At 44.9% G+C, this 22,233-nt stretch overlaps 1 protein-coding gene across 10 annotated transcripts in view; it reads left to right on the top strand.

Annotated features, from left to right (window-relative positions):
• LOC106823687 (carboxyl-terminal PDZ ligand of neuronal nitric oxide synthase protein) overlaps positions 1-22,233 on the top strand; it is a 286,226-nt gene that overhangs the window by 51,611 nt on the left and 212,382 nt on the right. For 8 of the 10 annotated variants that reach the window (XM_070497043.1, XM_070497044.1, XM_070497042.1 and 5 more), the window contains one exon: positions 21,367-21,438. In XM_070497043.1, the coding sequence (XP_070353144.1) occupies positions 21,367-21,438 (72 nt within the window). Of the gene's footprint in view, positions 1-21,366; positions 21,439-21,916; positions 22,111-22,233 lie in introns of those variants that run through there. The other 2 variants (XM_044757786.2, XM_044757785.2) reach the window with 2 other exon arrangements.

Raw genomic sequence — 22,233 nt, 5'->3', positions numbered from 1 at the left:
CAGCCCAAGTTAGTACTATAAAAATGGATTCAGCCAATGCTATAGATCATCTTCAGAGGACGGAGATACTGCTGTGGGCTGGAGTGGTCAGGGAATATTGCAAAGGCAAGAAAATGAGACTTGAGCTGCATCTTGAAGGTGAGTGGAATTTGAAGAGATGTAACAGAGAAGAAGAGGTGATTGCAGGGCGAGAAAACAGAGGGCACGAAGTCAACCAGATGGGGATCCTTCATGAATATTTTTAACATTTACGGTGTTGATTTGATCAGGTATTTCATTATAAAAATCTGAGCTCATGATCCCCCTACCCCAGTCCCTCACTCTTTTATCTAATCTCTTCTAATTCTTTAAATTCCCACTGTGTACCCAGCACTGGGCTGGATACAAAGGAGATGCAAGCCAGAGCCCTTATCCTTATGGAGCTTCAGTCTGGTAAATTACTGCATCTTACTGAAAAACATACAACCAACAGCAGTTTTTGAATGAAAATATCAAATCAGAACCTCAGATTCTGTCTTGCTGGTATGATACCCAGGCTTGCTCTCTCATTCTCTCACTGCTTTCCTGATATGTTCCTTTTCTTCTCTCCTGTACTACAGAGGTGCGTAAATGGCTACGCCTTACCTTTTACAGATGGGAGCTTGATGTCAGGTGACTTGCCAATGTTGGAGGAGACAAGTTGATGGAAGAACCATAGTAAGAAGGTTGTTTTTTGTGTCTTGCTTTTTTCTTTAATTGCTTCTCAGCTGGCTGTAGCACGAAGGGAGCTGCCTTTCTGCAGACGGAAGGAGAGGTGTCTCTTGGCCTCGCTGGGATGAATACTGCCTTCTAAACATGCCCTGGGACTTTAGGAAGAGGTGGATCGCATCAGGCCAACCAGAGTACAGGTCGCAGTGCCGCAGCTCTGAGCTGCTGCAGAGAAATCAGTGACTCATGTGAAGGCACCTTGGACTTGTGCACAAGGATTCTGAGATTCTGGTCATCTTGGGACTTGGTCTCTGAATCTCTGTCCTACCTTCAGTCCTCACGGGCCTTGGTTTTGATGATGGAGGTGGGAGCTGAGAGTTGGAGTCTATCTTCTTTTGATTCTTTGACTTTGTCATTGATGCTTGCCCCCGGCCCCCGGCCTTGCCCCAGATTAGGAGGCACAGCGTGATTTGCATTTGTGCACAGCCTCTTGCCGCAGTGCTGCTTCCTGACATTTTCTCTCCCTCTGTCTCCTCTTGGTCAATGTCAGCCTCTCAGCCACATTGATAAGCACGTTCAAATTCTGGGCCACTCCTGCCAGCCCAGAGCCATTCGTCTGTCCCTCTGCACTTCTGCAATGCTATTGATTTGCTTGCATGCAGTTTAACTGGATTTGGCTTGGCGTGCGCTTCTGGATGCTTTTCTGTCTATTGATCTGATCTAATGGTACCCATCACCGTGGTTCCTAGGAGTGCTGTCTGGAAGCAGCACAATGTGTTGCTAGCTATTTTTTGCTTGAAAGCTGAGGTGGTCCAGGGACTCAGAGGCACTAGAGATAATCCTTAGAGCTTTTTTAAAGTCTGTGTATGAGGACTTTTTCCTGCCCTTTCTTTGCTTTATTTCTAAACCCATTCTTTCCCTTATTCGGTTGCCTGCCCTTCATTCTCCTGTTCCATTAATCAAAAGTCATGCCTTCTCCCCACTGTGGTTGCTCAGTGTCTCTCCTGTGTTTTAATGTATGCACATGCATGCACATGAACATGGAATTCTGTCTTACTGTGGTGTTATAGACAGACACAGATGAGGCATTCCTCTTAGGGTTGCTTAGCTTCTTCCCCGTCTATGAAGGCACAGACAGAACACCCTCCTTAACTGAAAGAAAGTTATAACAGCTGTGGATTGACCTGGAGTGTGTATATAAGCATATATAGATCTGTGAGAGAGAGAGAATATGTGTGTAAGAGGCAGTGCTGGCATGGTCAATGGAGCCACTATCTGTTCCTCACATTAAATGTTACACATAACCCAAGGGGACAGAATGCATTGGACAACACCTTTGGATTTTCTTTGGATACGTAATATATTGATTTGGTAAATAACTCTGGCTAATATAACAAATATATTCTGTGTGTTAGTAGCCATTTGCCTCAAAATTTAGCAGCTTAAAACAACCGTAATCATTTATTATGTCATGTAGTTTCTGTGGGTCAGGTTTTCAGGAGCAGCTTCGCTGGGTGGTTCTTGCTTGAAGCCTTTTAGGGGATTGCAGTCAAGATGCTGGCTGGGGCCACAGTCATCTGAAGACTTGACTAGGCTGGAGGATCCATTTCCAAGATGGCTCACTTGCATGGCTAGCAAATTGGAGCCGGTTGTTGGCAGGCGGCCTCAGTTCCTTGCCTCGTGGACCTGCCCACAGAGCTGATTGGGTGTCTTCACGACATGGCAGTTGGCTTCCCCTCAGGAGGGTGAACTGAGAGAGAGGAGGAAGCTGTAAAGTCTTTGAAACCTAGCCATAGAAGCTGCACTCAGTCGTTTCCATGACATCTTATTGGTTGCTCAGGTCAGCCTGTTCACACTCAGAGGGAACTTCATGGGTGTGAACACCAGGAGGCCAGTCATTTGGAACTGTCTTAGAGGCTGGCTACCACACACCAGGATCTCAGTGGCTTATATCAATGAATATTTCTAAGTCACTTCCCCATCCTGTGTGGTAAGGGAGCTTAGTTCCATGCAGTCATTTGGGAATTGAGCCTTTTTCCATCTTGTTGTTCTGCCCTCCTCTAGGTCCTCACTGTCCTCTGTTTATCTGAGAATGAGAAAGACAACAAGGATTTCCTGTGGGATTCTTTTTTAATAACTAGGCTTGGTGGTGATGAACATCTCTTCTGTTCACATTTCATTGGCCAGAACTCACAAGATCTCCTGAGGGAGGTTGAAAAATGTCATCAAGCTGTGTGTTTTCAGCAAGGCAAGGAGAACATGGATATTAGCCTAGTGATTTCTGCCATGTTTCTCCAAGTCACATAAAGCTGTGCTAAAGGCTTTGTGTCATTCAAGAAGGAAAAACAGCAACCAAGTAGACTGACGGTGCTCATCACAGCCCGTGTGCGAATCCTCATGCATCCCCTGAGGGCCTTCTGTATGCCCAGCACTCTTGGGCTGACTCAGGGGCAGCAGGGCCGTAAGCCCAAGCAGGGATGGGAAGCCGTGGTGTCTTGAGCATTTCCTTTGAATTCCAGGCTCTTCATAGAAGAGTAATAACAATTGCTTCCACTTAGTGATTGTGCACTCTGTGTTCTTTATATATGTTATCTTATTTAATTTTCACTGCAAACTCTCCACTTAGACATTATCTCCATCTTATAGATGAAGAAATTGAGATTCAACCAGGGTAAGTAGTTCTTTTGAGACCCCACAGTCAATATGTGGTGAGGTTGGAATTTAGACCCTTTCCGCTGTTCCAGGCTGCCCTGAGCTATCCCAAAGTGGAAACCAACAGCGCTCACAGTCTGGCGATGCTTTTTGGTGGCAATCTTGGGCCATAGCATCTTGAGAACTGCTAGGTGGTGTCCTGAGACAATCCCTCCACCAGAGCATGTTGCTCTGCATCCCGGGACAGCGAGGGCTTAGAAAGATGCAGGAGAGTCTGTTCTCCCCAGCCTGGAAAGTCTGGTGCTTTGGGTTGGCCCAGCTCCACCTTCTCCCTCTGAACGTACCGTCTTGCTCCCATGCTAGTGGGCAGGGTCCTGCTGCCACATTTCTACTGTGTTATAGCTGTCACCTCTTGCTCTTGTAGGGCTTTATATTTTTTTCAAAATACATTCATATTGATCACTCCTTTGAAACTAACAAATACTCTGTGAGGTTAGGAAGAGGGTATTCTTACTCATGTTTTATCCTTAGGGAGGCTGAAGCCCAGAGAGGTTAGTCTCTTCGTATGGTAGGCAGTGGTGATGATGGGGTACGTGGTTTTCCTTTGGTTTGGTTTTGTAACTGTGGGAAGAGTGGCCCAAGAGGATAAGGCTTCATGGCCATGGGTGGGGGATTTACAATTCTTGGAATTTGTACAGAAATACGTACACTGATGTTAATATGTGGTTCTTAGTAATTGTTGTTGTGCCCTTAAATAGCATTTTATTTCGTTCATTTGACCTCCCCAATCCATCCTGGGCAGATGCTGGAGGAAGAAGCTGGCACAGCTGAGTGCCAGTTTTCAGAGGGCATCCCTGTAACCCTGGCAAGTTGTTTCCTGAGGCCTGGGGCCCTACTGCCTGGGCGACATCCTAAGGGGCTGGTCTTGCTCTCTGGGTACCTATTTCTTCCTTCCTTTCCTCTAACTTTACCCAGGAGCTGAGGTGTTAAGAAGGCCCTTCTCTAAGGCAGGTGTGTGCTTGGCTGGCAAGGCTGCTCACGCCTGGAGCCCCCCGGTAGGTCAGGAGTGTTTCACCATCTTGCTAGTGAAAGCAGGATGGAGGGGAGGGGACGCTGCCCCTTAGAGCAACCAAGCAGGCTGGGGTTTTGCCCAGGACGGGGGATTCCCAGGATGTGCTAAAACCAGGACCACTCCAGGCAGACAGAGGTGGCTGCCGTCCTGGTTGGCCTTGCCCCCTCCCACTCTTGCCCCTGCTGCTTGTCCCTGAGGAAGCTCATGGCTTGTCATGGTGAGCATCTGGCAGGAGGCTCCTTCGCTGGGGAGGGCTCTGGCTCAGGACATGCTGCATCCTTTCCCTCTGCCCCAGCGGCTGCCTCTCTCAGCCATCCTGGCTTTTGGCCTCATCCCTCCCGGTTCTCTTCTCTGAGCCTCCTAGAGGTCCAGGGATGATGGGGACATCCAACAGGGACATCTAAATGGGTTTGGTTAGCCCTATGGAATGTAATGTGAGTCTTTTCCACCTCTCCACAGAAATCTTTATTAAAATATCAATTTCTCCTTAAAAGAAGAAATCTTTCAGACAAATCTGACCCTTGCTGTGCTTTGTTGGCATCTCTGCGAATGGGAGGCGAGCAGCGTGGTTTGAGGTTCAGTTTTTAGGCCAGGTTTGGTGCAGTCTTACTTTTGTTTTCTAAAGCATTCCTCCATGTCCCAGAGAAGACCTTGGCCTGCCGTCACCTTCTGTCCCGGTCCGGGACCACTTCCTTTTCCCTAATCCAGCTCCTCTTGGATTCATTCAAGGTTCTCCAGACAATCATTTCCAAACCAAGTTCTTTATTAGGATACAGCTTGGTCATTCCTTGTTCACTTTTCTTTTCCCCCTTTTAATCTCTGCCTCCCTGATCTTTGGCAAATAGAAAGTGCTTTGTAATTCTTTAATAAAGAAAGGAATGGAGCTCTGATGAGGTGTTATGTGCTTTTCCTATATGGCCTCATTTAATTTCGTGATGACTCTGCAAGTTTCCTTTTCACCGTGAGGAGGAGGCAGCTCAGGGACGTTGACCAGCTGGTTGAAATTCATAGAACATCTTACAAGTGGTGGAGCTGGGACCGGGGCTGCCAAGGTTTTTCATTTAGTTCTGTCGTACTGTTTGTTACTTTAGAGCATTGGCTTGGAAACCAGGATGCCTGGGTCATAGTCTCACCTTGACTCTGTAACTAACTGGGTGGCCTTGAGCAAACCATTTGATCTTTGGACATCAGTGTCTTGCCTTGTTAGAGTAAAACAAGAGGTGGGACTGAAAGCTGGAGGTGCCTTCCGGTGCTCTCATCTTTTCTTCTCTCGGAGCAACTCTGTCTTCATAGTCCATGCTTACCCCTCATTGCTGCCACCTCTCACTGGCTACCCTTGTTGACTCTTTTCTCTTTAAACTTCTTTGATTGTCCTTACAGCCTTTCTTACTCTTTCTCTCCGCCTTTTGGTGAGAGGAATTGTTGCTGTGACTTTTGATTCCTGAGACTCACTGCGTCCTTTACTGTACCTGGATTACCGTATCTGGAAACTCATTGCAAAAGTATTTGCTGTTTTGTGATGACGATGATAATGAGAATGATTAATTACTCTGCTATGAGGACTCTTGGGTGGATCATCACAGGAAGTTGGGTGATAAGACAGAGGCTTAACAGTTTGGGACTGCCTGAAGGTAGGTAAAAGAACTAGATAACATCTTAAAGGGTCTTGCTTAACACCAGGAAAAGCTACCATTTGTTGGTTCATTTGTGTGACGCGCCAGGCTTTGTGCTAAGTCCTCAGGATACAGTGGTGACAATGACAGCGACACCTAGTTGCAGTCTAGTTAGAGGAGACACAGTTAATCTAAGAATAAAATATAAGCTCACAACTCTGGGAAGTGAAATTAAGTGTAACAGGGAGAACTAACCTAAACAGAAAGATGTGAGCGCCGAGCACTTTGTATACATTATGTCGTTTCATCTTTACAGTGGCTCTGAAAGGAGGGTAGTCTTTTTCCCTGTTTATAGAAGAAGAAACCGAAGCTCAGATTTCAACCCAGATCTGGCTCCAAAGCCCAGGTTCTTTCTGCTATGCCTTGCTACCTCCTTTAAGAGTCTGAATCTCAACTTTTGTAATTCTCTGTACGGGGCCATCACTTCCCCTTGGGCAGAATAGACAGAAGCTTCCATGTTGTGATTTGAAGGCTATAGTTAAAAGGCATCTCTGTCCCCAAATATCCACTCTACTGATCTGATACTCAGTGCTGGAAACCCTGAAGGCCATTGAATAGCCTCAGGATATTGGGTTTTCATGAGAATGCTCTTAAGGTGAGAGTGTGTCATCTGGCCAGGCTAGTAAATTAGACCATTTGCTGCCAGTGCTTGTCCTAATATGGATTAGCTTGTCTAATTAGTTAGCTCTGTGTGAAGAGGAGGCAGGCTGAGGACTTGGAACACAGGACAGGGAAGTTTTGGTGGTGAAAAGTCGGGGCGGGGGGCAGGAAATCGCCCAGAGGATTGACACTGTACTGGGAGGAGGGCTGGATACAGAGTACCTGGAAAGATGAGGAATGGGACCAAAAGTGAGAGGTGAAAGGTCACCAGAGACAAACTTTGCCTCCGCTGGTCATATTAGTAACTGGTCTGTCTCTGCCTCATTTCTCCTTTCTGGGATACAAAGCGCATGATTTTCTCAACTCTTATGTGAGAAAAAAGGAAGTGGTATCTCTTGTCTCTGTTATACACAGATTAAAAGCCAGTGCAGCCTAGTGGCTGAGCCAGTAGATTGACTCATGTCTGTCCCTGGAGTTCTTGAACCTGCTGCTGCTCGGGGTTTGGTTGGCGTCAAGGTGAAGGCTCAGCCCGTTGGGCTTGCCTCTTGGCAGCTGGTCCTCTTGGGCACCTCTTTAGTTTTTCTCTCTCTTGTTATCTTTCTTCTCCTACTCATTTACTTTGTTTCTCCTTAATTTATCCTCTTTTACAGTGTCCCCTCCTTATGTCTTAACCTGCCAGAGGGCACTCACGGTAATGCTTAGTAGAGCTGGTGGCCCTTGAGACACCTTTTTGAGGAGAATGGTGAAGCTCTACCCATAATATCCTTTGAACTCTAAAGACGAGAAGAGCTATCATGTACGGAAGAGAAGGCCTCTGGGTGTCAGGGTGACAAGAGATAGCTTTACGTATTTGAGGAGAGAGTAGAGTCTGAATCTTGATGGAGACCAATTTTAGCTTGCCTTAAGGGAGAACTTCCTAACAGCTACTGTCTGAGGTAGTGATCTCTTCATCAGTGGTGGTATTTAAGCATGGGCTGGTTGATGGCACGGCAGGGATTTATAGAAGAGATGAAAATTTCAGGTATACATGTGGAGGGGGAGGGGCGCCAGACAACATGATCTGCTATTACTGTCCCTTCAAAGCATGAAATTCTGCTTCCTTTCCTTAATCTCGCCACGAGCTGACTTTTTCTTTCTTTCCTTTCAGTCAAGTCTCTGAATGTTGGATTTTAAGTTGGAAAATGTATAATGCATTATTTTATCATTTTTCTTGGCATGTCTTTAGAAATATATTCCTGCCTGGAAGATGGGTGCTGTTGTATTTTGGGGTCACCCCAGTGAGCCTGCTTCATTCAGGCAGTCCCAGAAATGGCATGGTTGTTTAGACTCTTTGCTCTAGAAGGTTCAGCATGATACAGAAATAATCTATTTTGTGAGCTTCTGTTTCATTTTCCTGCAATGGAGAGTAGGAATATGAAATGGGATGGCTATACTCTCACAGTGCAGAAAAAATTCATATTCTTTGGGGAGGGAAATATATCTTCTAGAAGTAGAGCTAAAATTCAGTACCGTTATAGCTCATTTTTTCCCCAGGGATTATTTATGTGGTGAACTCAAGCATCCAGATGACAGCCAGCAGTGCAGAAAGGCACCGGGGAGAAAGCTGAGCAGCCAAAATGGATGCTGAGGCTCATAGCTGTGTCTTAAAGGAGAGCATGTGAGAAGCTCACTCGGAAGCTAATTTGCTTGCGGTTCTACTTTCTTGTCCACAGCAAACCAAAGGGGGACGTTATCATGCGTTTTTTTAAAAGATAACTTGGAGATGTAATTTACATACTGTAAAACTCACCATGTTAAGTGTGTACAATTCAGTGGGTTTTAGTATATTCACATAGTTGCACAACCATCACCACTGTCTAATTGCAGAACATTTTCATCATTCCCAAAGGAAAACCTGTACCATTAGTGGTCACTTCCCCAATCCTTGACAATCCCTAATCTTCTTTGTTTCTATGGATTTTCCTGTTCTGGGCATTTCCTATAAATGGAATCATACAATATATAGCCTTTTGTGACTAGCTGCTTTTAATGTTTTTAAGGCTTATCCATGTTATATAGCATGTATCAGTACTTCACTCCCTTTTATTGATGAATGATATTACTTTATATGGATGCCATGTTTTATTTATCCATTCATTCATTGATGGACACTTGGGTTGTTTCCATTTCTTGGTTATTATGCATAATGCTGCTATGAACATTTATGTACAAGTTTTTGTGTGGCCATATGTCTTCATTTCTCTTGGGTGTATACCTAGCAGTGGAATTACTGGTTCATATGTTAACTCTATGTTTGACTTTCTGAGGAACTGCCACACTTCCAAAGTGGCTGTGTTATTTCCTATAGCAGTGTGTAAAGATTCCAGTTTCTCCAGTATCCTTGTGAACACTTGCTATTGTCCTTTTTGTTTTAGCCATCCTAGTGAGTGTGAAGTGTATCTCACTGTGGGTTTGATTTGCATTTTCCTAATGACTAATGATTGAGCATCATGTGCTTATTGGCCATTTGTGTATCTTCTTTGGAGAAATGTCTACTCATATCCTTTGCTCCTTTCTTTGTTTTTCTTTTTGGTGAGAAAGATTGGCCCTGAGCTAACATGTGTTGCCAATCTTCCTCTTTTTGCTTGAGGAAGATTGTCACTGAGCTAACATCTGTGCCAGTCTTCTTCTATTTTTTTGTATGTGGGATGCTGCTGCAGCATGGCGTGATGAGGACTGTGCATGTCTGTGCCTGGGATCCGAACCTGTGAACCCTGGGCAGCCAAAGCAGAGCACCTGAACTTAACCACTGGGACACTGGGCTGGCCCTGTTTGCCCATTTTTTGTTTGAGTTTTTTGTCTTTCATTGTTGAGATGTAAGAATTATATTCTGGATAAAATTTCCTTATCATATATGATTTGTAAATATTTTTCCCATGTCTTTGCACTTTCTTGATGGTATTCTTTGAATCACAAGTGTTTTTAATTTTGATTAAGTCCACTTCATTCTTTTTTCTTTTGTTGTTTGTACTTTTTGTGTCAAATCTAAGAAACCATTGCTTAATCTAAAGTCACAAAGATTTACTCCTATGTTTTATTCTCAGAGTTTTATAGTTTTATCGTTTACATTTAGATGTATGACAGATTTGGAGTTAAATGTCACATATGGTGTGTGGTAGGAGTTGAACTTCATTCTTTCGTGTGTGGATATTCAGTTGTCCCAGCACAGTTGTTGGAAAGACCGTTTTTCTCCTGATGAATTGTCTTGGCCCTCTTGTCAAAAATCATTTGGCTGTGAATGTAAGGATTTATTTCTGGACTCTCAATTTTGTTCTATTTATCTATATGTCTAACTTTATGCTAGTACCACAGTGTCTTGATTACTGTAGTAATTTTTGAAATTGGAAAGTCTGAGTCCTACAACTTTGTTCTTTTTCAAGATTGTTTTGGTTATTTTGGGTCCCTTGCGTTTCCACGTGAGTTTTAGGATTGGCTTGTCAATTTCTGCAAGAAGGGCAGATGGGATTTTGTGATACTGTGATATAATAAATTTATATTTGGGCCCTGGTTCCTGGCACAGAGCTCCTAAAGCCCTTGGAATTTCCTGATTGATAGAGGTTGAGAGGGAGCATCTTTTGTTCTTCATGAGAAGCTCTTTTCAACTTTACCTGAGTTGATGTTAATGAGGTGACTCTTGGTGGGCCCCTAACAGCTTCAAGATGGGAGCTGGTTGCCAGAGGAGCTAACCTTGTGATTAAAGGATGGAACTTGCATCCCCACCTCCCTACCTAGGGGGAAGAGCGAGGGGCTGGAGATTGAGTTCAATCTCAATGGCAATGACTTAATCAGTTATGCCTATGCCACGGAACCTCCATGAAAACCCTAAATAGTAGGGTTTGGAGAGGTTCCTGGTTGGTGAACACATTATGGTGTTGGGAAAGTGGCATGCCCAGAGAGGCTTGTCAGAGCTCTGTGCCCCTTCCCACACACCTTGTCCTATATACCTCTTCATTTGGCTGTCATTTGTATCCTTTAAAATTAGGTAATAGTAAGTAAAGTGTTTCCCTGAGTTGTGTGAGCTGTTATAGCAAATTATTGAACCTGAAAGGGGGTCCTAGGAACCCCTGATTTATAGGTGGTTGGTCAGAAGTACGGGAGGCCTGGGACTTGAAATTGGCATCTGAAGTTGGGGGACAGTCCTGTGAGACTGAGCCCCTTAACCTGTGGGGTCTGTACTAACTCTGGGTAGTTAGTGTCAAAATTGAATTAAATTCTAGGACACCAAGTTGTTATCTCTAGAGAATTGGAGAATTACTTGGTGTGGAAAACCTACACATTTGATATCAGAAGTGCTGGTAGTAGAAACAGTTTATAGGTTTTAATAGAGATGGCATGGCATTTGTAGATCAATTTGGCGAGCATTGCCATGTTAACAGTGTCTTCAGATCCATGAACATGGGAGGTTCTTGAATGATGTATGTCTTGTTGAATTTCTTTCAGTGATGTTTTGTAATTTTCAGTGTACTATACTTCTTTTGTTAAATTTATTCCTAACTATTTTATTCTTTTTGATGCTATTATAAATGGAATTGCTTCTTAAATTCATTTTTGAACTCATTCATTTGTTCTAGTAAGTTTTTTATTATGTGTGTTTGGATTCTTTGGGATTTTTTATATACAAGATCATGTCATCTGTGAATAGAGGTAGTTTTGTTGCTGCTGCTTCAATCTGGATGCCTTTTATTTCTTTTCTTGCCTAACTGCCCTGGCCAGGGCTTCCAGATCGATGTTGAACAGAGGTGATGAGAGTGGACATCCTTGACTTGGTTCTGAACTTGGGGGAAAATCATTCTTTCTCTCACCACTAAGTAAGATGTTAGCTGTGGATTTTTTGTTAGATGACCTTTATCTGGTTGAGGAAGTTCCCTTCCATTTATAATTTGTTGGGTGTTTTCATCGTGGAAGGTTGTTGGATTTTGTCAGACACTTTTTCTTTATCTATTGGGATGATTAGATGTCCTTTATTTTATTAATATGGTATATTACATTAATTTTCATATGTTGAGCCAACCTTGCATTCTTGGGATAAATCTCATTTGGTCATTGTGTATAATCCTTTTTATATATTGCTGGATTTGTCTTGCTAGTTCTTTCTTAAGGATTTGATGACAGTTGTTGTTAAAGGCAGAAGCATATGTAGCATATCATTATCATACTTGTTGCTAACAGTGTAGAAAGCATTAAAAAATACTAAAACAGTCTCAAGGACTCAAAAGGCATAGTAGTAGCTTGGAGCCATTTTGCATGGAGTCATTGCTGATTTTAGCTTATACTTTAACTAATGTATATAATGGTTATTCTGAATCCTGAAGAAATATACTGAATTATAGCTTACCAAGATCTCAATTGTTAGAGCAGAATATAATATATTTTAGGAAGATTTCTAGTCAAGGAAGTTCAAACTAGAGAAAACTTTGGTATTTAGATGGAGTTCCCTGCCAGTTATCTGGAAATTTTGCTCCTTCGTGGGATTTCATTCAGTAGTGGTGCTGATAAATGATTGACTGTTGTACTAGAGATCCTGCATCCCCAGCTCCAGGAAGGCTCTGCCTGGTCACAGCTCATTCAGTCAGGAGGGAAATGTGACACGGTACTTACCTCAAACTGAGCCTACCCCGTGAGGTTCTGTGAGCACATTCGCAGAGTCACAGCCATTCCTCGGCTGGGGGTGGTAAGTGGGGGTGTTTGGCAGTTGTCTGTGTGGCCTGGTCACTGATGACACTGTCTGCTTGTGGCGTTCACCCCTCCCCTCTTCACTCCTCTTTGAGCCTGTGGGACTGAATTCTTGATTCCGTCTCCCATGGACTCCATGGCATTTTGGATCACCTTGCTTTATGCACGGTCCTTAGTCCATGAGGATCTAAGAAGGGATTACTGTAAAGCTACAAATTCTGTATCTTCAAAGTCTTGTTGTCTCACAGAGCAAGAACGTAATGATATAAAGGGTTTCATCCCTTTGTGATTGTATGGTATTTTATAAAGTATAAAACTTGCATTTTTATTATCTAATTTTGATTCTTATGACAACCCTGACATATAGGCAATATAGATACTAGCTATGTGCTGTGGATGAAGCAGAGGCTTGGGGAGTTTAAATACTTAGAATTTACCAGGTATAGAATGTTGGTGGTGGCCAAAGGTGAACGCCTTCATTCTGTGTGTGAAGGCTTAGGGGATCCCTCTCTAGCATCATGCTAGGGCCTTCTCATCTCTGTGTTTCTTGAGTTTCCCGGTCCTCTCCAATAGCGGGATGGTTTTTTCCTTCCTTCACTGTCATCAATCCATTTTCATTAATGAGCATCTTGAGTTCCATTCCTAAAGTCATTCAAGTGAATCAAATACTGACCCTTTGTCCTTTTAAAGCAAGTCTTGGTGCCCTGCAATTTTTCATTGGTTTGTTTTTGACCTCAGGGCCATTCGAGTGTCCATGCACAGGCTTCGTCATCCATCTCAATTTGAGTTTAAGGTAGTGAACCAGGTCTTAGTGGAGCATTGGCTTGTGTTCATCCCGATTGCTTATTTCCTACTGAAGTATCGGTGAGGCCATGCAGGGTAGGGAGACCCCCATTGGTTCTGATTCTGCCACTTACAAGCTATGTTTCTGTTCTCTCTTTGAGCCTCACTTTTCCCTTCTTTAAAATGAAGTGTTGGGTCAACTGACCTTTAAGCCCACTGGAACTCTGCATTGGGTCTGACTTCCCTGTGATTTCTTGGTGTTCCTTGTTCATCTCTCCGTTCCTGGTTTACCTGGTGGTTTCCCAGGTGATTTCATTATTTCGTAGACTTTGTCTGCATTTCTCTTTGCCTCTCCCCTTGCCTTGGGTTTTCCCCCCTTTTCCTTATTTTTCCATAGGAGAAGTAACCAACTGGCCAAGTAAGCATCCCAGTTGGGCAGGGCGGAAAGCTCTCCCTGTCCAGGATGCAGCCCTGGCCTCTGCCCCTGGCCTGCCTTTGTGTTGCCAGCCAGAGAACTAAGGTTTTCATCCAGGAGCTAATAGTTGAAAGACCGGGACAGTTTCTCTGTCTTACTGCTTTTTTCTCTCCTCTTTGCTCTCTCTCTCGCACATCCTCATAATAAAGAGAAATGATCAGGCTGCCCCATCTACGCTTTTGCTAATGGAGACTAAAAGAACTCAAAGAGACAGCCTCTCCAGGGGCACGTTGAATGATTCAGGCTTACCCTCTGTCCCTTGTAGAGAATCGCAAGGCATTAGCATAAAGACAAGTTACCACAATTATTTTGCACCCAGCCCCTTAATGGTGAGGAGCAGGAAGGATTCTGCTGTGATCTGCGGCACATTCGTTGGCTCCCGCTGAACCCCTGATCAATAGTGACACAGTTACATCAGATGGCCTTCGAATAGTACTTCCTTTTTTGGATGGGCTGGGAGAGAGAGGAAGAAATGCAAGTGCCTCATTCCTCTTAGGCTACAAATAAATAAAGACATGGTGTGCAGCTGCATATCAAGCATTTTGGAAGCTTTTCTGGTTGTGTGTGTGTGTGTGTGTGTGTGTGTGCGTGTGTCTGTTTGTCTGTAGGGAGAAGGAGGGGTGCGGAGAACTGCCCTGAGGCTTCTGTCTTGTTGCATTTGGGGGTCAGGACACTGGTAAATGTCCATATGGGGACTTCTAAATCCCTCTTCCCTCTCCCACACACCTCAGCACCTGGAGAACACAGCAGGCCTCAGAAATGGGGAGTGGGACACCCCGAGGCAACTTTTCTTCTTCCCCTCCCCCAGAGCATTTAGTAGAAGGTCATTGGCTGAGTGTGTGCCCTGGAATCTGGGGCTGCTGCTGCAGTTAATGCTGCTTTGTTCGATGCTAAATGAGGCGAGAACGTTCACCCAGGTCACATTCATAATCCCGCTCAGCGGGACGCTCCGCTGTGCACCAAGAGCGGTTTCTCCAGGCGAGGAAGAACTTCCCCGTTGGAGCAGTGGTGCTGGCCTGGAGTGGGGAGAACGGACTTCTTGGCCTCAGTGCTGCCACGCACTGACTGTGTCCTCGGGCAGGTCACTTAACTTCTGTGGGCCGCAGTTGCCCCCTCAGTCATCCAGCAGATACTTGAGTCTTACTCTGCCAGGCCCTGTTCTAAGGGCTGGGAATACCGGAACTAAGGGGCAAGGTGCCAGCCCTCAGGGAGCTCCCATTCCTTAGGGGAAGGCAGAGAATGACCAGGTGAATGAGGCAACCCTTCAACTACAGACCTTGTTAAATGCTGGGGAGGAAACAAACAGGGCTATGTGAAAAAGAGCAACTTCAGAGTCATAATGGTGAACATTTAGTAAGCGCTGGCAGGGTGCACGGCCGTGCTAAATACTTTTCATACTTTCTTATTTAATCTTACCTTTGTAACGTAATCTTGGACATAATTCCTAAGGTTTCTTTCGATTTGAAATCCTCTACTTCTATGACTCTCAGTTTTTAGAAGGTATCAGGACAGAGGATCGGTTAAGGGACTAACTCAGATGGGCCCATCACCGCTGGTGGTTTCTAGATACAAGCAGGGTATCAGATTTCTTACTGCTTGTCTGTGCTTTTGCAGAGAGGACACTGTGACCAGGAGACCTGAGGGATGTGAGAAGGTAGGCAAGTGATAGAATAGAAACCAGACTGGGTTTGGGACCTGAAAGGGGAAGAGTTGATAAGAAGGCAGGCAGGAGGGTCTGGACTGGAAGCCAGGAGCTGGGGGGAGACCTCACCCCTTCCCTGCCATCTGCTGATTGCTTTAGGCCTCGTTGTTCTCTGTAACAGGAGGGGCTTCCTCCTGAGTCTTAGTGTCATAGGCTGTGGGCTGAGGCTGGAGAACTGAGTGGTTTTCAGAGAGAAGATGAGAGCTGGGAATGCAGAGATCCAGGGACCTTTACATTGTCCCCATTTATGGGGGCCCTGTCCTTTCACCCCAAGGAAGTGTGGCACTGTGGCCTTTCCCCATGGCCTTGCCTGCACTGGCCAGTCAGTGGGTTTTTAACAGCCTATGACACAAGATTCTGCTATTCTCTTCTGAAGAGTGTTGATTTTTTGTTCTTAGAGACAGTTAACGTGACTGGTCTTAAATCCTACATCAACCCTGCCAATCTCTGCCTGTTTTTGGTCTCTCTCCAGTGCCTTCAAAGTTATTTTTATGATTGCAATTAATAGACTTCATTTTTTAGAGTGGTTTTAGGATTACAGAAAAATTGGGTGGCAAGGACAGAGTTCCATATACCCCTTCACCCCTCAAGCCCACACAGTCTCTATTATTAGTATTAACATCTTGCATTAGTGTGGTGCCTTTGTTACAATTGAGCCACTATTGACACGTTATTATTGACTAATGTCCGTAGTTTATATTACGGTTCACTCTTTGTGTTGTACATTCTCTGCAAACTTATTTTTTTATATCTTGTCCAGATGTCACATTTGTTATTTGTTGGAGGCCTGATGATGTAGTTTCTCCAACATTATTGGAAGCAGAATCATCTGATACATTTATTTTTGATTCATATATAAGTTTTTTTCCTGGTCTCTGGAAACGGTTGACAGAAACATTGTAAATGAAGGGAGATCCCCGAGCGAGGTGATGACAGAAAGTCTAACAAGTCAATGGGGTGGCTGTTGATGTCTTGCTGCTTTTACTGTTGGGACTCACACACCAGCAGTCCCTACAGTTCAGTTTATCATTGTCTTCAGAAGGTAATCTCCAGAAAATAGGGTGGAAGCAAGAAAATGAAAAAAAACTTCATGAGGTATTAATCTGGCACTGAGGCTGAGGTGGTCCAGAAACTTGCAAAAAATATCTGAAGCCCTTTGATTAACCCTATTTGCAAATGACTCCTGCTTATCTGGAAAATGAAGCCACAGATAAAACTGACACAGGTAATATCTTATCGTGATTACCCAGTACAATTTGCGTCTTCCTTCGAGTTTGTTTTTCTTTGTAGATGCTAGTGAAAAAGAAGTAGGCCCTGATATTTTTCTACTCCTTTTACTTTATTCCTCCCTTCAACTCCGGGGTGGATGTTCTGAATAGAGGCCCTGTGTGAAGTCTCACCACAGGGATTCCTGGAAGGCGAGCACAGAATCTTACAGAAGTCTTACAGAATGCCAGGTGATTAAAAATTCACCAACAGAAAGGTTTGAAATACCATCATCTTTTGGTAAGCCAGGAATTGCCTGTGCTCCTGTAAGATGTCTGGCGTAGGTCCAGTTCAGGTACCTGGGTAAAAGTCAGGTAAGTCTATAGAATCATGGCAGGACTCTACAGGATGGGATGGCTGACTGGAAGGAGCAGGCTGATGCCTGTGACGCTGGAACACCAGGCAGAAGCCAGGGTGCAGGCCTCTCCTCTTGCCCCTCCTCAGAGTGGTAATTCTGCCATGAACACTTGGGATGAATGTGCATTCATTCTTGGAGGGTTCCAGCCAGTCGGGTATGTTTTAGGCATCTTCTGTGTGCCTGGACCCGTGGTAGGGACAGTCAGCCAGTGATGAGTAAATCCTGTATTTAGCTATGTGTCGATGCCATAATGGAGAACTGTGGGGAGTTACAGGAGTCATCCAAATGAACATCTCACCTTCCCTGGGGTCAGCACAGGGAAGTAGACGTTAGGCAGAGATCTACAGGATCATAGATGTTGGAGGACTGGAGAGAGAGAGAGAGAGAGGGTAGGAGAAGAGCCTTCTGTGAACAGGGGAGAGCAAGTATGGAAGCCCTTGAATGTGAGAAGATATGGTGTATTTGAAGGACCTTCTCGATAACAGAGAGGTCAGTGGTGTGAGATGAAGCTGGACATGCGGGCTGTGTAGGCCATGCTGAAAGCTTTGATTGACGTCTTTAAGGCAGGTGGAAGCAAGCATGGGAGGTTCTTAAGCAAGGAAATAACACAAGCTGATTTGCATTTGAAAGATTTCACTGTGACAGCCTTGTGGAGAAAGGTTTGGAGGGGGTCCTGGGGGCAGTGGAGAAACCAGTGAGGAGACATTGTGTAAATTAAGTAAGAGAGGAAGGTTTTCTGGGATCAGGTAGTGGCAGTGTAGATGGACAGTGGAGACGAAGGGAGAATTGACAGGTCTCAGTTGCTGATTAGCTCTGATGAATAAGGGAGAAGCTCCTTCAGGGACGACTTCCAGGTTTCAGGCTTGAACAACTGCTGAGTATACTGGGGGCTGTTAATCAAGATGAGCAAGCCCTGGGGAAGAGTTATGGCTCAAGGGATGGGGAGGGGAAAGAGCATGAGTTTCCCTTTTGACGTTATTCCTCCAATTCCCAGGCATGGAGCCAACCTGCCTCTGTTGTCCTAGGAGCCCTTGGCACCCAGTAACCTGCAGGAGAGACAGATAAAGGGGATACCGTTTCTGAGTGATAACCTGTCACTATGCATCAGCCTTTGACTGAAGGCAGGGACTTGGTTTTTTCCTGATCCCCATAGGAGGTGACAAAAGCCAGGATCTCCGAAGGTTGTTAGCTCAGCAGGTGGATGAAATTCAGGCCCGGGAGCCAACTTTCCAGTCTAGAGGGGGAGGGTGCCAGCCTATGTTCATTTACCAAGGCGATGATGGCGAGCTTCACCACTGAAGTGGAGTGGTTGTAAGGACCACCCTCCAGCAGGTCTTAGACCGTGTCTGACGCTTAATTCTGTCTCTGGAGACTCAGGATGGACTGAAGTTAGTTGTGGAGGTGGTAATGGTTAGTTATCGATACTCTTTTTGTGCTGGGATTATCCTTGTACATATGGCGGTAGTGTTATCATACCCTCTGGTTTTGCCCCAAGGAGTGGGCTTTCTCACCCCTCCCCTGCTTCCCTGGCATTGTGGTTCTGCTTTTTGGTTCTTGTTATTAGTGCAGATATTTAGCTTTCGACTAGGATTGTGGACCCTGAACGCTGCTTTGCGTTTCGTTTGCATCTCTTTGACCCTAAGGTGCATCCGTCATGGAGACTTTGACTCTAAGCTGCCTCTGTGGTGGGTTATCTGCTCCGGACTCATTCTCAGATAGGATGACTTGTGATTTTCTTCACGTGACTGAGAAGGAGGGAAGACGAGTGAGTGTGTGTGTGGTGTGAATATGAGTGTGAAGTATTAGTGAGTGTGCGCCTGCTTTGTGTGGGGGCTGTGAGATGAGTGTGTGCGTGTGGTGAGTGAGATGAGTCGTGTGTGCGTGTGGCACATGAGGTGTGTGAGCGTGTGTGCACTGCATGTGGGTGGTGTGCTCACATGCCGGCTTGGGTGGTGGCTGATGGAGTGAAGGAGGCGCTGGTAGGGTAAAGTGGTTGAGTGTCCTTATTGAGCTCTTTCACATTTGCAATGCTGCTCCCTCGTTAGTAAACCCGTCCAGAGTTAGAAAGCCACCTCTCCTCTCCATCTGTGTCGCCTCCATCCTTCCTGCACGCCATGTTTCCTGATTGCTTCAGGATTCTCAGTCTGGCAGGGCCCCTTCCTGAGGAGGGAGAGAAGGGCTGGGCGGAGGTAGCACGGTGGGGACGGGTCCCATCTGGGCATTTGTGTTCAGGCCCAGTTGTGCATCTTACTGGGCAGCAGGCCCTTTCCTGGTGTGGCAGAGATTGGTGTGAGAGGACTGTACTCTTCCCCCAGGCTCACCTGTAATGGGTGACCTTGCTTGAGGTCCTGGCTCTCATGTGACAGCTGAGGGAACACAAGCCCACGAGAGTCTGATTGCCAAGTCAGTCCTGACTGCTCAGAGTTCAGGGCAAGAGCCATCAGGCGTGCAGCGTCCAGGAGAGGGCGTGTGGAAACTGCCCCCGGCTAAAGGGCCTTTGAAGTTGGGCAATCCCAAACCGGGGCCTCATGTCCTTCCTGGCTGTGTAGGTCCCTGGTGTAGACACACTGCGGGGGCCCCAGCAGAGCTCAGAGGGGAGAAATGCCAAGCACGGTTAAATCGGACTACACTCTTAGATCTAGGTACTTCGTTTACCTGAGTGAGTCTCCAGGTGCTTGATCACAGGTACACTGCTCCCCACCCGCAGTGGTGGGGCTGCCCGCCATGGGCCCGGACTGCCCTGTGTCCACTGCTTACCACTGGCTTCTGGGAATTGTGTTCTTCAGTGAATTAGCACAAACTGTGGATCAATACTAGGGGAAAACCTTTTGCAATATTTAGTTTTTGAAACCCTCCTCACTGGGGACAGCCTTAGCTCTAGTTTTCAGGAAGAACCTTTTATTCCTGTAACCACAGGAGATACGTTTCCCACAAAGATGACTATCCTCTTATCTTCTGTTAATGCAGTCTTTGCTTGGGTAGACTTTTGAGTTGTTCTGGGGCTGTTCATTTTTAAGATATCCCCTGGGCTATTTTTATATAATTTATGTGTAAAAAGGAAAGGCACATCCAAATGGGTCAGTTTGGAATGAGATGGTGTGTATGAGGAAACTAATATTAAATGTGCTTAATAAATGTTGAGTTGTCCTCCTCTTTTCTAGTTTCATCCTGCTATGGAATGACTAGAGTCTCTATTGTATTCCTACAAGTGGGATTGCTGGATCAGAAGAGCTAGTTGAATGAGGTCAAAGGTGTGTAGATGAGGAGGTTTGTGGAAGCAGTGTTTGTAATAGTGACATAGGGTAAGTGTCCATCAGTCAGGGAGCCATTATGTGTAATGTGATAGACCTGTATGCATTGGCAGAGAAAGATGCTCAAATTGTATTTAAAGTAACAAACAAAAACAAAAATGTGTTGCAGAACAATGTGAGAAGTATCAAGCTTTTTACATAAAATAAACTTCCCTGTGTGTCTATGAATATATGTGTCCATCAGTGCACACAGAGATGTATGTCAAACTGTTGACAGTGAGGGACTTTATTCTTCTGCTTTGTATATTTCTGCATTACTTGAATAGTCTACAGCAGGAAAGTACCCATATATTAAACAATCTGCATGTCATTTTATTTTAAAAATAACTTAAGGGGCCAGCCCAGTGGCATAGTGGTTAAGTTCACATGCTCCGCTTTGGCGGCCTGGGGTTTCTAGGTTTGGATCCCAGGTGCCGACCTAGCACTGCTCATCGAGCCACGCTGTGATGGTGTCTCACATAAAATAGAGGAAGATTGGTCTAGATGTTAGCTCAGGGGCAATCTTCCTCACACACACACACAGAATAAAAATAACTTAAAAAGTCTAATCAGGTTAAATTTTTTAAGAAAAAATTAGTAGTCCATTCCTTTCTTCCGATTAGAAACTTAAGTGCATGAGGTCTCTATAACATCCAGGGCTAACTTGATGAAGTTCCATTAATTAAAACAGTGTATAATATGTGCAGAGCAGATTTGTGTAAGAGATTTATGCTTCATCTCATTTGTTCTTTACTGAAATTCTATTTTACTGATGAGGAAATTGAGACAAAGCAAGGTAAGGTACCTTGCTGCAAAGTTAGTGGTGGGAGAGTCACCTGCTTGGTTAAAGCACAGTGCTTAGCTGCATCTCTGATAAAGCACAAGATGAAAAAGGAAGCAGTTTCTTATCTAGTTGCTTTTTATAAAGTCAGAAATAGTCTCGAAACAAGACATCATTTTGGCTCTTGATTTTCTCATCTGTGAAATGGGAAGATGAGCTGGATGACCTGCAAAGGTCCTTCCACTGCTAGTGTTCTGTCTTTGGGGACGCCTGCCACCTCTCTTCTTAATGAGCGTGTTTGCTTCTTCCCCGCAGTACGTAGGAAGCCTGGATGTGCCGAGGCCCAACAGCAGAGTGGAGATCGTGGCTGCCATGCGCCGGATACGGGTGAGTGGCTGAAAGTGGGACTGTGTGGAGCCAAACTCAAGCATCTTAGCTGTTGGCTCTTTTAGATAGTGCTAATGGTGCCAAAATGGATGGCTACACCCTTTGTGAACCCCAGACCCTCTTTCCCTATACTGTCCAGGGAAGCTGTTTTGAGTTGGGTGGTTGATCTTGATTAAAGGCCAAGGTTAAAGTGGATGTGATGGCTGAAGGGGTACCATCCTCTCTCTCTCCTGCCCTGCTGCTTCTCAAACTGAGATGCGTGTCACCTTTGAGGAGGTCTGGAGTCCTTCGCAGAATGAGACTGGCAAAGTGTCTTTTTTATTCAAAGGCCTTATGGAAAAAATTCGATAATTAGTTATTAATTGCCCCAAATGTTGAAAAAAGTAATGCAATTTCTCTTAGTTTATAAGGTAAGATTTCCTTAAATTTTGAAGAACAAATGTGGGATTTCAACAATTTCCTTGGTTGGTCGCTTTAGGCTCTAGAAGCGTTTTGCATTCTCATCTGCCATTTCGGGTGCTCTACAAGAGTTTAACAAGCTTTCCAACCTGCTGCTTTCTGACTCGGATGCACAAAGTAGAGCTTGAACAAGATTTAAGTTGTCTTGTGATCACTGTGAAGAAATTTGTCCGTGAAGCAGAAGAAATTAGTTTACATTTGTGCATTTCAAAGGTAGGTTTGGTCAAATGGATTGTAATGACTTTTTGGCAAGAATGGAGGTGGCTGGGTTGGTCATCCTGGATGCAGCCTCTTGGTCTTTTAAAAGAATCTGCTCACCTAAATGGAACCACGTAG

This window comes from Equus asinus, chromosome 25, assembly GCF_041296235.1.
Source record: "Equus asinus isolate D_3611 breed Donkey chromosome 25, EquAss-T2T_v2, whole genome shotgun sequence".
Taxonomy (NCBI): domain Eukaryota; kingdom Metazoa; phylum Chordata; class Mammalia; order Perissodactyla; family Equidae; genus Equus; species Equus asinus.
Note: the sequence above shows the minus strand (reverse complement) of the source record. Positions and strands in the feature narration are given on the sequence as shown.